The 12,692-nt window shown below is 56.4% G+C and overlaps 1 protein-coding gene across 3 annotated transcripts in view; it reads right to left on the bottom strand.

Annotated features, from left to right (window-relative positions):
• Window positions 1–6,855: 6,855 nt before the first annotated feature.
• The window catches only part of LOC125630889 (casein kinase II subunit alpha), a 63,777-nt gene continuing 57,940 nt past the window's right edge, over window positions 6,856–12,692 (bottom strand). For all 3 annotated transcript variants that reach the window (XM_048837101.2, XM_048837102.2, XM_048837103.2), the window contains 4 exons: window positions 11,009–11,109; window positions 8,647–8,795; window positions 7,616–7,705; window positions 6,856–7,343 (listed from right to left, as the gene is read on the bottom strand). In XM_048837101.2, the coding sequence (XP_048693058.1) occupies window positions 7,228–7,343; window positions 7,616–7,705; window positions 8,647–8,795; window positions 11,009–11,109 (456 nt within the window). In that variant the 3' untranslated portion in view covers window positions 6,856–7,227. The remainder of the gene's footprint in view (window positions 7,344–7,615; window positions 7,706–8,646; window positions 8,796–11,008; window positions 11,110–12,692) is intronic.

The following is a 12,692-nucleotide window of genomic DNA, read 5'->3' as shown; positions in this document are numbered from 1 at the left end:
GGCTTTTCTCAGGGAAGGCCCCAACTGCTTCCCTCCCCCGGTAGTAGCAGCTGTCTCCTCTCCACGGAGCTGGGACCAGTGCAGGCCCATGGCTGCTCTCGCTAGTTCAATCTGCCTCCGTGTCACAACTAAGTGCGGATACAGTGGAGTCGCTGATGCCCCACGGCAGGCTAGCAAGAGGGAGCTGTTTGGTGCAGCTCTGTACCAAGGCCACATTTTCATTCAGTGTAGTAAATACAAACATAATTTAACCCCTGGATCTGATCAGCCAGAGCCCCCTGGTCCCCGTTCCAGACACAGCTCACATAATGTCTCTAGCTCCATCTGCCTGAAGGAAGGGAGAAGATCCCATAGCTAAGGCAGCCTCTTCAACCACAGGCCTCCGGCTTGTGCTGCTGCCATGGCTAAAGATCCCTGCCAGCCCGGACTTCCTCCACGGCAATGACCAGCAGGAGAAACAGGGGTGCTGCATCTGGCTTCTGAGTAAATGCTTATCCTCCATTCCAGGTCACAGGCCCTGGCTCTCATGGGGGACTTCAATCACCCTGACATCCCTTGGGAGAGCAATACAGCAGTGCACAGGCAATCCAGGTAGCTTTTGGAGAGTGTTGGGGACAACTTCCTGGTACAAATGCTGGAGGAACCACCTAGGGCCCGTGCTCCTCTTGACCTGCTGCTCACAAACAGGGAAGAATTGGTAGGGGAAGTAGAAGCAGGTGGCAACCTGGGCAGCAGTGACCATGAGATGGTCAAGTTCAGGATCCTCACAAAAGGAAGAAAGGAGAGCACCAGAGTACGGACCCTGGAGTTCAGAGGAGCAGACTTTGACTCCCTTGGGGAACTGATGGGCAGGATCCCTGGGGAGGCTAGTATGAGTGGTGTGCAGAAAGAACAGCAAATATGGCAGGCGACCAGCTTGGCTCAATAGAGAAATCTTGTGTGAGCTTAGATACAAAAAGGAAGCTTACAAGAAGTGGAAACTTGGACAGAGGGCTAAAGCCAGGTATAAAAACATTGCTTGAGCATGCAGGGATGAAATCAGGAAGGCCAAAGCACAGTTGAAGTTTCAGCTAGCAAGGGATGGGAAGGGTAACAAGAAGGGTTTCTACAGGTATGTTAGCAACAAGAGGAAGGTCAGGGAAAGTGTGGGCCCCTTACTGAATGAGGGAGGCAAACTAGTGACAGGATGTGGAGAAAGCTAATGTACTCAATGCTTTTTTTGCCTCTGTCTTCACGATAAAGGTCAGCTCCCAGACTGCTACACTGGGCAGCACAGCATGGGGAAGAGGTGACCAGCCCTCTGTGGAGAAAGAACAGTTTGACTATTTAGAAAAGCTGGATGAGCACAAGTCCCTGGGCCCAGATGCAAAGAGGATGGAGCTCGGCTGTTCTCAGTGGTGGCAGATGACAGAACAAGGAGTAATGGTCTCAAGTTGCAGCGGGGGAGGTCTAGGTTGGATATCAGGGAAACACTATTTCACTAGGAGGGTGGTGAAGCTCTGGAATAGGCTCCCTAGGGAGGTGGTGGAATCTCCTTCCTTAGAAGTTTTTAAGGTCAGGCTTGACAAAGCCCTGGCTGGGATGATTTAGTTGGGGTGGGTCCTGCTTTGAGCAGGGGGTGGGACTAGATGACGACCTGAGGTCTCTTCCTAATCTGCTGTGATTCTATCTCCTGTGGCTTTTAATCTCCGCTGTGGAAAGGCAAGGCGGGGTGCCCTATTGAAGGGGAATAATACTACCTTACCACTTGGTCACAAGGAAAGTAAGAGTGTCTGCCAAACTGCTAGCATGGAAGATGTGAAAGCCCCTCCAACCCCAGCTTCAAGGTCCACTAGGGTCCATCTTGGCCCTGTAGTAACTGAATGGGGGTAGCAGTTTACTACTCGTATGCACCTTACTTAGTCATGGAGCTAGGGCCAAACTCTCCTCTAATTACCTAACAAATTGCTGATTTTCATAGACGAACAATGCCATGAGTAGCTGCTTCCACTTGTACTCAAACCCTCTCCTGGAGGGTTAACCCTAACCCCTGCCCGTGACTGGAGCATGGGAGGTTGCACCCTGTATAAGGGGCACAAGGCTGGTGCAGATAAGGAGAGGGTGCTAGATGAGAACATGGCCCTAGGCTACCTAGGCCAAGTAAGACAGAGGGGGTGAGCTGCCAGCAGAACTGGGGAGGAGCCCTTATCAGTGACTGTCAAGCAGGAATCTGCAGAGCAATTAAGCTTTTCACTGCAAGAGCCTCCAAGCGATGCTGGGGGTGGGTGGGAGCAGAAGGGAAGAGCACAAGGAGCCCTGAGCATTTCAGGGCAGGGGCAGCTGTCCTGGGCCCAGGCCTGAGCAGTGGTTTTCAAACTTTATTTCTGGCAACCTAGTTGAAGAAAATTGTTGATGCCTGTGACCTAAGGGAGCTGGGGATGAGGGGTTTGGGGTGTGGGAGGGGCTCAGGGATGGGGTGTGGAGATGAGGCTGGAAATGAGGGTGTGGGAGGGGGCTCAGTTTTGGAGGACTGGGGCAAGGGTTGGGGTGTGGGAGGGGGCCAGGGGGGCTCAGTTTGGAAGGACTCAGGGCTGGGGGTGCAGGTTCTGGGGTGGGGCTGCAGAGGAGAGATTTGTGGTGCAGGAAGGGGCTCCAGGTTTAGGGGGGCTCAGGGCTGGGGCATGGGCTAACCTCAGTCAGCGTCACAGTGGGGGTGCTAAGGCAGGTCCAGCTGCAGGTCCCACTCCTCAGTGGAGGCATGCAAGCAGCTCCCCTTGGCTCTCCCCTGTAGGCACCGCCCCCCAGCCCCCATTGGTCAGCTCCCAGCTGGTGCTTGGGGCAGGGGCAAAGTGGAGCCCCATGGCCCCCATGCCTAGGAGCCGGACCTGCTGCTGGCCACTTCTGGGGCACAGCGCGGTGTCAGGACTCACCTGCCTTACTTACCCGGGCAGCACCACGGATGGGACTTCTAACGGCCGGGTCGGCAGGGCTGACCAGTGTGACCCAGTGACCCGTACTGGGCCACGACCCACAGTTCGAAAACCACGGCTCGAGGGAACTGGGGGCGCTGCCCTGCCCAGCAGCCCAGCGCGTAGCGACAGCCTGGCGTACACTGAGTGTGGGACTTGCTCGTGTAAGGTACAATAGCCCCACGCTGGCAGCAGGCATGGGGGGGTCTCGCCTTCCCTGGAGCCAAGGGGGCAGAACACTAGGGCCACAGCTGCACCAGCCAGAGGATGGGTGCTGACCCCGCCTGGGCCGGGGCACACAGACCAGCTGCTCTCAGGGGGCATTAGTGCCTTCGAAACCATTGTACACGTGCCTGAGGGACCCAGTCAGCACCTGCCAGCCCCTTCATTCTAGTGCAGCAAGAGTTCTCCCCCGACCAGCTGCCTCCAAGGCCCCCATCCCTTGGGCGCGGCAGGAGCCAGGAGTCATCTTTGGCACATGCTGGGCCGTGTCAGGAGAGGGGCTATGGGGAGACGGACAGCGCAGGGGGCTGGGGGGAGACAGGGGCTCAGTAGGGCTAGTGGGGCAGGGGCTGAATGGGGGTGGAGGCGCCGGGGTGCAGAACTACATGGGGACAGAGGGTGACTGAGTGGAAGCACAGAGCTATGGCGACAGAGGGACAGGGACACAAGGTTGGCTGCATGGGGGCAGGGAGGGGGTACAGAGCCACATGGCAATGGGAGAAGTGGGTGGCTGAGTGGGACATGTGGACATGGGGTGCAAAGACACATGGGGATAGGGGCAGATGTGCCTGACTGAACGGGAGAGGCTAGGGGTCATCCCAGGGCCTGCATGGGAGAAGCTCCCTAACAGTCCCTCTCTGCTGCCCCCCAAAAAAACCCATTCCAGACTTTTCCCACCCACACCCAACAACCCCCCAAGTTCTCACTCAGGCTCCTTCCCAGCAATTACTTCCCTCTTCCTCTGCCCCTCCGTTACCCCAACTCCCCCCGTCTTTGCACAGTTTCTGGGGGCACGGGAGATACAGTTCTGTGTTTAAATGCATCGTTACCAGAGTTCTGTGTTAATACACCTAGTAAGGAATCTATTTGTCAAAAAACATTTCCTGAATCTTTGTTGTCGCCTGTATCGTTACAGCCACGCTTGCTGACAGGTATTTTGAAATGAATGACCAGCAATAATGGGACGGGTGTTAGTTTGACAAATAAAATATGCAGAATTTGAAAATAGCGTGTGCAGAATTTTTTTATTTTTTGGCACAGAATTCCCCCGGGAGTAACTAATGGAGGGGGCAGCGGAGGCAGAAACCAACGACATACACCCAGCGGACTGGGCTGGGGCCCCCTCCTCTCTCCTCACACAGGCAGCACTAGGGGGAATTCCTGAAAGAACAACAGGAGTAAAAGAACCACAGGGCCATTAATACCACCCCAGAGGGGAGGACAGACCACAGCCTCGGCCCTGTGGGACGTTTCAAACCCCAGTGGTCCTGTTGGATTCTGACAAGTGGGCAGGCACAAGCCGAAATAGGGGCTGCAACCCGGCCCACTCAAGGTAGGCATGTGCCAGGGTCTCCCTCAGGCCAGAAAATGGACAGGCGTCAGGGATGGGCGAACCGCGCCAGGTACATGCCCATGCTCACTGCTCTGTGAAGGAGCCGCCAACTAATATCCCTGGTGGTCCGTGGCATCAAGGTGGAATATAGGCCGGCCCACCGGGGTTCCTCACCCTCAACAGACCCCACCACTTAGTGTCAGGGCAGGACACGAGGATGAGGAAATGGAGAGTATGGAGCATGAGCGTGTACAGATGTGCCCTTGGCACGGTTCGGAAGCAAACCGGCTGCAGGTCACACAGCCGGCACGGGGTTTCAAATCCCTGTGGTAAGCAGGTTCCACCCTGTGTGGGACACCAGCGTAAAAGACTCTTTGCCCTGCCAGGGGGACACACACAGGCCATGGGACCAGCATTTACCCTTCCTACTGCTGACCGTTAAGATAGCATCAGCTAATTCTTGCCCCTCTACCGCTGGGACACCTGCTCTCCTTCTGTCTTGGGGGTTGAGCAAAGAGCTACAGGGATGGTTCGAGGGCTGGAAAAGCTGCTTTAGAGAGACAACTGAGAAGCTGAATCCTATCGCAGAGAGGATTAAGAGGTGACTTGAGCATGGTCTATAGTGGGTAGAAGACTTCTTATAGCTGAGGGTTCTTTAATCTGGCAAAGTCAGAACAAGAACCCACGGGTAGAAAATGAAGTTAGACAACTTCAGACTAGGAATAAGGTGCAAAATTTCCAAAGGGAAAGTAAGTATCTATTGGAACAACTGACCTGAGGACACAGAGAATCCACCATTGCTTGGCGTTTCAATCGAGACTGGACATGTCTAAAGAAAATGCTCTTCCTCCACCAAACGCTGGGGCTTGAGGCAGGAATTACGGGGTGAAATTCTATAGCCGGTCTATGCAGATCAGACTAGATAACACAATACACTCAAACTCTATTACTGCCCCTGAAGCTCCATAGGAGGACTTGAGACTATGCCTGCTTGTTTGGGAGGGCAACCCGGACCACCTGCCTCAGCTAAAAAAATTTAGCAAAAAGTTGGCAGCCTTCCCCCGAACAAATTAAGTCCAAGGCATCCACAGTCCTTCCTAGAAGTGCCAGGAAACTGTGGCAGCCATCGATTGGAGAAGACAGCAAGTGGCAACAGCCTCAGCAGGTCTCACTGCTCTGCACCGTCACCCCAAAAATCTTCCCTGGACAGAGGTCACAGGGGGCAGATCCCTCCCTGCCCTGGGAGGCATGAACGTAGTGGGCTCTGTGAGCCGACTAAGGTGTTCTGGGTGGATCTACCTGCGCTGAGGAGATTACAAAGTGCCCGGCTGCTGAGAGGGGTCCTGGACCAGAGGCTTTTTGCACCTCAGGCTCACTATCACTAGTGGCAGAGAGGTCACCTCTGAAAACTCTCAACGCTGAGACCTCCGCTGCTCACCACTGTCTCCAGCCCCAAACTCTGGAACAGCTCGCAGGGAAAGGTTCCCTGAGAAGACACGGGGTTGAAGAAGGCTTCACTTTATAGCAACAGCTCCCCTCTAGCTGTTCAACCAATGAGTTTGCCGGAGCAGGTGTTTCAGATTCCAAAGCCAAAAAGCAGCAAGGCCCTATCAGTGCTGCAGCACGGCATCGGGACACCAGCTGGAAGCGACTGCTGCCTGGTCCCTGGACCGGTGCTTCCTCCCGGCCTTGGATTCTGAGGAGGGACACAGCCATCAGGACACAGCTGGCCAGGGCTCAGGCTGTAAAACTGCTCTGCAGATGTTTGGGCTGGGGCTGGAGCCCGAGCTCTGGGACCCCGCAAGGGAAGAGGGACAAATGGGACGATGCCCAGTGCGAACACTACGCGCTCAGCTCCCTTGGCACAGCCTAGAAAGCAGACAAATACTAACCAATCGGTACGTTCCGATGGAGGTGAGTGAGCGAGGGGACACGCCAGGGGATTCCAGCTCACTGCCTATGACAACAGAGGGAATGAAGGATAGTTGGGGGTCAGATGTCTAACAATGTGGGGGCAGGTGTGTGCCCATTCCTCATGGGCCCTACCAGCTGGAAGGTTCCCAAGAGTGGGAGCCACACTGGCACAGGATCAGCCACAAGTTACAGGGCTGGATGCAGGAACCACCAGGGTGTTGCTCAGGCCTGTTCTATGCAGGAGGCCAGACTAGGTGATCAGAACAGTCCCTCTTCTGGCCTTAAAATCCGAGTTCTCCCAGAAGAGGCATGACTATGCTCAACCCTTCCTAGTGGCCACCGCCCAAGACACACTCCCTGCCCAGGATACACCAAGCCACACAGAGGTTTTTGCTCAAGTCCCTGGCCCCAGACCAAGCCACTGGCCATGCTGTCCTGTTAGGGACATAGAAAATAAATTTTATTATCCATTTTAAATTTCTACATTGTAGTTGCATCACTAACCATGATCCTCATGAGAAGAATGCAGCTAACTCTTTACCCCGACAGACAACAAGATCAGCCTTTGGCCATAGCCAGAGAGTTTGATATCGTTACCGCACAGAGGGAAAAAGGAACCTATGGTTTTGCTCTTTTTTCATACTCAACAGAAATACGAATAAAATTCCAGAGAGCGCCCCCGGTTCCTGCCCTCTGGAAAGCTGCGGCTCGCAGGTGGCAGAGCGGGTCAGCGCTTGGAGGAATAGGGCAGGAGCGTACGAGGCAAGCGCAGCCTTGGTGGGGCTCGAAGCCAGAGGCTGAGAACTGAGTTCAGGGCTGCACTCCAGCTGCAGCAGGAACTGGCGACCCCAGAGCGTTTGGAGAGGAGATGATGGGCGATGCGGCCAAGCTGCCAATGGGCTGGGATGCAGACATTGAGGTAAGACCTGTGCCAGGGAGAGGGCAGAGAGTCAGGCCAGCAAAGACAGCAAAGGAACAATGGCAGGGAGGGAACAGGCCAGAGGCTGCTCCTCATGGCCCTCCCTACCCCACTCTAGAGCAAAGGCAAGGTCCCCCAGAATGCCAATCCAGCTCCCTGGAGAGGCAGTCAGGTGGGTGGTGTAGGAAAGGCAGTCCTTCCCATCTTCCCTGACCGGAGTCACTCCTCCTCAGAGCCTTTCATTCGAGTACCACAGGGCTCCAGAACACAGGACCCTACCTGCCAACATACTGGAGGAGCTGACAGGTGTGTTACTGGCTGACAGTCCAGCTGAGGGGCCCATCCTGGCTGGATCTTTCGCTATGGGATCTGCAAGGGAAAGGGTGAATGAGACGAGCATCCACGCTCACAAGAGACTCCAAACCCATGGAGAGAGCTGGGTGCTTTCAGAGGGTCTCCCTCACTGTCCTGGATAGCCTGGCCACACAGCAGGCCAATGGGGGATGCTGGCAGGTGGCCACAGACAGGAGAGAAGCCACACCCAGGATACAAAGGTGAAGCTACACCCAACGTGGGGGAGGCAAGTGGGAAATCTGGGATGCTCCACTCCCGTAAGAGCAGCCCTTCCATGAGACGGGGACCACACACTCACTTTGTCGGGTGCCCCCAGGAACGCTGGATATCAGCAGCCACGAAAGAGAACAGGACAGACTCATTCCTACAGCAGTAACGTGCCTGGGGCTCGAGACAGGAGGTGACTCACTCCCTGCCCTGGGGAGTTCATCTTTTCCATCGGACACTGACAACACAGCAGTGTCAGCAAAGGGGAGGGAATCCAGCTCTTGACACAGGGAGCAGCATGTCTAAGGCAATTTGCTTCACCCGATACTGATGGATAATGGTTGTTTTATGGGTGTGGTGCCTGGGTAGAAACGGGCAACGCTCGAGCAGGGGGTGGGGAGAAAGGAGAGTGAAGATGGCTGAGCAGGAAGAGAGAAGGGCAGAGGATCAAGAACTGAACCCTGGGGGCTGCCAGAGGGGCCAAGAGACGCTGCTCAGCAGTCGAGCAGGACCAGGGCGGAGTGGGCTGCCGAGCAGGTGGCACCAAGGAGGCTGCTGCCCGCACACGGGAAGGCGCTGGCCACGCTGTGGCCAGAGTGACACTTGCCCAGGAGACCGGGGAGGCCCCGGCAGTGCACAGCTCGAGGGTGGGGCAAGGACTGAGATCCGAGGGCTGGGAGAGGGAAGGGAGGCAGCCAGGACAGAACGGCGGGAGGAGAGAAGGCGGTGCTGGCATTTCTCCTACGCACAGAAGTACGGGTGCTCCATGGCCTCCCGGGCAGTGAGCCGCGTCTGGTGGTCGTAGCGCAGGAGCTTGTCCAGGAAGTCGAGTGCCTCTGTGCTCACGAGGTGCTGGTTCTCACTGTGCACGAAGCGCTCCCACCGCTTGCGGGAATGTCTGCAAGGGAGACAGACAGCCTGGAACCCTGCTGCTGCACCCTAGCCCATGCCCCTGGAGCTCCCCCCACACTAACGCACGCCCCAGCCATCCCAGCAGGGCTGCAACGCACCCCAGGCTCTCTGCAGCCCCATACACAGGGCCCTACCAAATTCACAGTCATGAAGAACATGTCACAGACCGTGAAATCTGCTCTTGTGTGTGCTTTTACCCTATTCTATAAAGATTTCACGGGGGAGACCAGCGCTGGGGGTCCTGACCCAAAAGGGAGTTACGAGGGGGGGCCCAAGGTTATTTTAGGGGGGGTTGGGGTATTGCCACCCTGCCTTCAGTGCTGGGGGGCTGAAGGGCGGCGGCTGCTGGCCGGGCACCCAGCTCTGAAGGCAGCGCCCCGCCAGCAGCCGCACCAGACCAGGCCACCCTCCCTTCTGCGCTGCTGCTGATGGCGGCTCTGCCTTCAGAGCTGGGCTCCCGGCCAGCAGCCGCTGCAGTGCAGAAGGGTAGCAGTACAGCAACCCCCCCCCCCAACTCCTTTTTGGGTCAGGACCCCTACAATTACAACACCCTGGAATTTCAGATTTAAACAGCTGAAATCATAACATTTATGATTTTAAAAATTCTATGACCATGAAATTGACCAAAATGGACCGGGATTTTGTAGGGCCCGACCCATACGGCTTGCACCCTCCCCAGCATGGTGACACCCCCGTGAACTGTGCAATACTCTGCTTTCCCCGCAGCTGAGACACCACCTTCAGCGCAGCACCCAGTCAGAAACCCTAACTCCCCGAGATGGAGGAACAAGCCAGCCTTACTGCTCTGCTTAATCCCAAAGAGCACACACTTGGTCATCAACTCCTGCTTCTGTTCTCCCTCCGGGTGGCTCTACACAGTCAGCCACCAGGGGGCAGGAAACTGTTCTGGAGGTGCAGGGATGTGGTTATCGCAGCTTCATTTCTGCAGGGAGCTGAGGTCTCATCTGAGGGGCTAGAGAGAACCCAGAACTCGGGCCACACAAATCCCTTAACTCCCCTGAACACAGATGCTGCCCTGAGTCAGAATTTGGCCAGGCACAAGGGCTACCCCATCATCTCTGTGTCCTGAGAGCTTTAGTGTCTCGGTTTTATTACTAAACGAGTTCTTCTGTGAACCCTGCTGCAACAGCCACCTGGAATCATGGGAATGGAGCTTCCAAACTGCAGGGTATTAGATACACCGATTATAGCCTCTCCCGCCCCCCATGTATCTGACCTGCAGTCTCTCTGAGAGACGTCTCTAAGTCGCGTGGAAAGGGAGATTCCCTGTATTTGTCCTAGACAATGTTTCAGCTTTGTCTAACGTAATGAAAGTTTACCAATGAAATCCAAACCCCAGGGCCTCACTTTTACGTCTCCCGAGAAAACAGCCGGCACCCCAGCACCACACTGGGGGATGGTACACACTCAGAGGGAAGAGTCCCCCACTGAGTCACCCTTACCCCTTCCTGCACCCCCCTATATTTGTGGGGGAAGCCAGCCTCAGTTTATCTTTTTGGATCTTGACACAGGGTGGGACATCACCACTAAGGCTGCGAGTCTGTCACGGATTCAATGACTTTCCAGGACTTCCGTGACTTCTGCAGCAGCCAGTGCGACTGACTCCAGGGCTGCCCGGGCAGTCCCTGGGCCAGCTGCACTGACTGCTGCTGGGGCAATCTCAGGCCACCGTGCCACCCCCCACTCCTGAGCACCAGTGGCATGCCACCAGCTGCGGTCCCAGGCCGTGCACCCCCCACCCCACCCCACCCCCACCATCGAGCACCAGCGGTGGCCCCGGGCTGCTCACTGCCCCGGAACACCTCTCCCCAAGATTCAGTCAGGGGCATATAGTACAAGTCATGGACAGGTCGTGGGCCGTGAATTTTTGTTTACTGCCCGTGACCCGTCCATGACTTTTACTAAAAATACCTGTGACTAAATCTTCACTTTAATCATCATCACTCCCTGCAGCAATAGCTAAAGGCCACAGATTAAGAGGCCAGAGTAAAGCTCGCCTTGCCTCGCCTCACCTGCTGGAGAAAAGGCCCCTGGGGTCAAGCATGGCCAGTACAGTGAGACTGCGAGTTACATGCACTGGGGCACAGCTGGGTCGGGAAATCCTTAGGGAGATTCAGGGAGGGAAGGAGAGCAGGAGACAGGAACTCCAGCTACCATGGCACTGCAGCCGGCACCCACCTGCCTAGGATGTCATTGAAACGGGGATCCAGCTCTATGTTGTACTTGTCAATGTAGTCGTACAGATCCTCCGTTCCCAGCACTTTCGCGATCCGCACAAGCTGTGGGAGGGGAGAGAAAGAAGAACCACTAAATCCAACGGCCCGTATGCAAATCCAACCCGTGCAGCCAGGGTCACCGGGCCACATCTGGGCGGTACATGATTTTGCATACCAAGCCCAGCATCTGCGACCCAGCGGCAGAGCACAGAGACAGAAAGCGAGGCCTATCTGCAGTCCAGACCTCCCATCCCTGCAGGCTGGCCTTGCACCACTTGACTGCCTGACCCTGGGAACCTCCGTGCTAAGCACTGCAGGGCCAACACAGAGACAATGTACACGGTGGGGGGGGGGCTCTGCCTTGGAAACAGAGCACGTCTGTAGGGATCACCCCACCCTTCCCAACATTCCTCTGGGGGCTGCCCACTAACGGCAGATTTAAGGCACCCCAGTGAGGTGCCATACACCAGGCTCCTGCTTTCAGAGGTTAAGAGGGTGGGTTACAAGGCCTTCGGTCAGCATTCAACAGAGACGGACCATTAGCATCACTAATGCCAGCACACCCATGTTTACTGCTGCTCCCCCTCACTCAGAGGAGAGGGGAGCCCAGCGTAGGCCTCCTGAGGGCCCACGAAGGACCCTGGACCTGCGGGGTATCTGCAGAGAGCAGTGAGGGGTCTCTGCTCAGCTGCTGCTGACAGCAGAGGTGACCGGCCAGCTGAGACAAGTGAAGGGATACAAGGTACGGGGTGCAGGGGAGGTCCCAGGGCCTGGCTGACAGCAAGGTTTGAAAGGGCACTATGATTTCAGCTATGTCGACACTACAGAGCTGATGCCAGAATAGCCCCCTAGCCTGGACACCGACAGGAAGAGACTTCCAGCCGGCGTAGGAACCCCACCCCCCGGAGCAGCGCTAGCTGTGCTGACAGCCGCTCTCACCTGTCGCCAGGGCTGCCCTTGTCGGCACAGCTGGTCGGTTGGCAGCACAGCTCTGGCGCCAGGGCAGGGGTTATATCACAGCCGTGCCAGGATACACCAAGGCCAGGAGTACGCCACACACTTACCTGGGGGTAACTACATCACTGAGGGGTGTGAAAAATCCACCCCCCGAGCGACGCGGTTACACCGACCTAGCCCCCGTACACAGCGCTGCGGGCGGCAGAGCGTCTCCCATCAACACAGCTCCCGAGGTGGAGCCGAGCTGGTGGAGAGCTGCCTCCCGCCGGCTTAGCGCATCTTTGCCAGACACGCTACCGCGGGCAGCTCCACCAGTGCAAGTTTGCCGTTTAGACTTGACACTGGGGTTTGTCAGCCAAGACTGCCCGGCCCTTCGCTCAACCGGACGGCGCCTCTCCGCCTGTTCAGCGGGAGCAGTAACTTCTGAATGCCTTCTCCAGGCCATTTCAGGGAGCGCTCTCGGCTTCAACGGGCAGAGCTCGAGCGGCGTGGGGGAAGATGGGGGGAACACAGAGCCTCTGCCACCTGTTTAACAGAGCCACAGTCTCGAGCACCTTGGCAGTTGTCTATCGCTCAAAGAGCCAGGCGATGGCTGCCGTTAACACCCCCACCTCAGCCTCGCCCATCCTTCCGACAAAGTCGTTCAGTGTGTCAACACGTTCATCTCCCAAGAGAAACTACAGTGGTGG

This window comes from Caretta caretta, chromosome 2 (assembly GCF_965140235.1).
Source record: "Caretta caretta isolate rCarCar2 chromosome 2, rCarCar1.hap1, whole genome shotgun sequence".
Taxonomy (NCBI): Eukaryota; Metazoa; Chordata; order Testudines; family Cheloniidae; genus Caretta; species Caretta caretta.
Note: the sequence above shows the minus strand (reverse complement) of the source record. Positions and strands in the feature narration are given on the sequence as shown.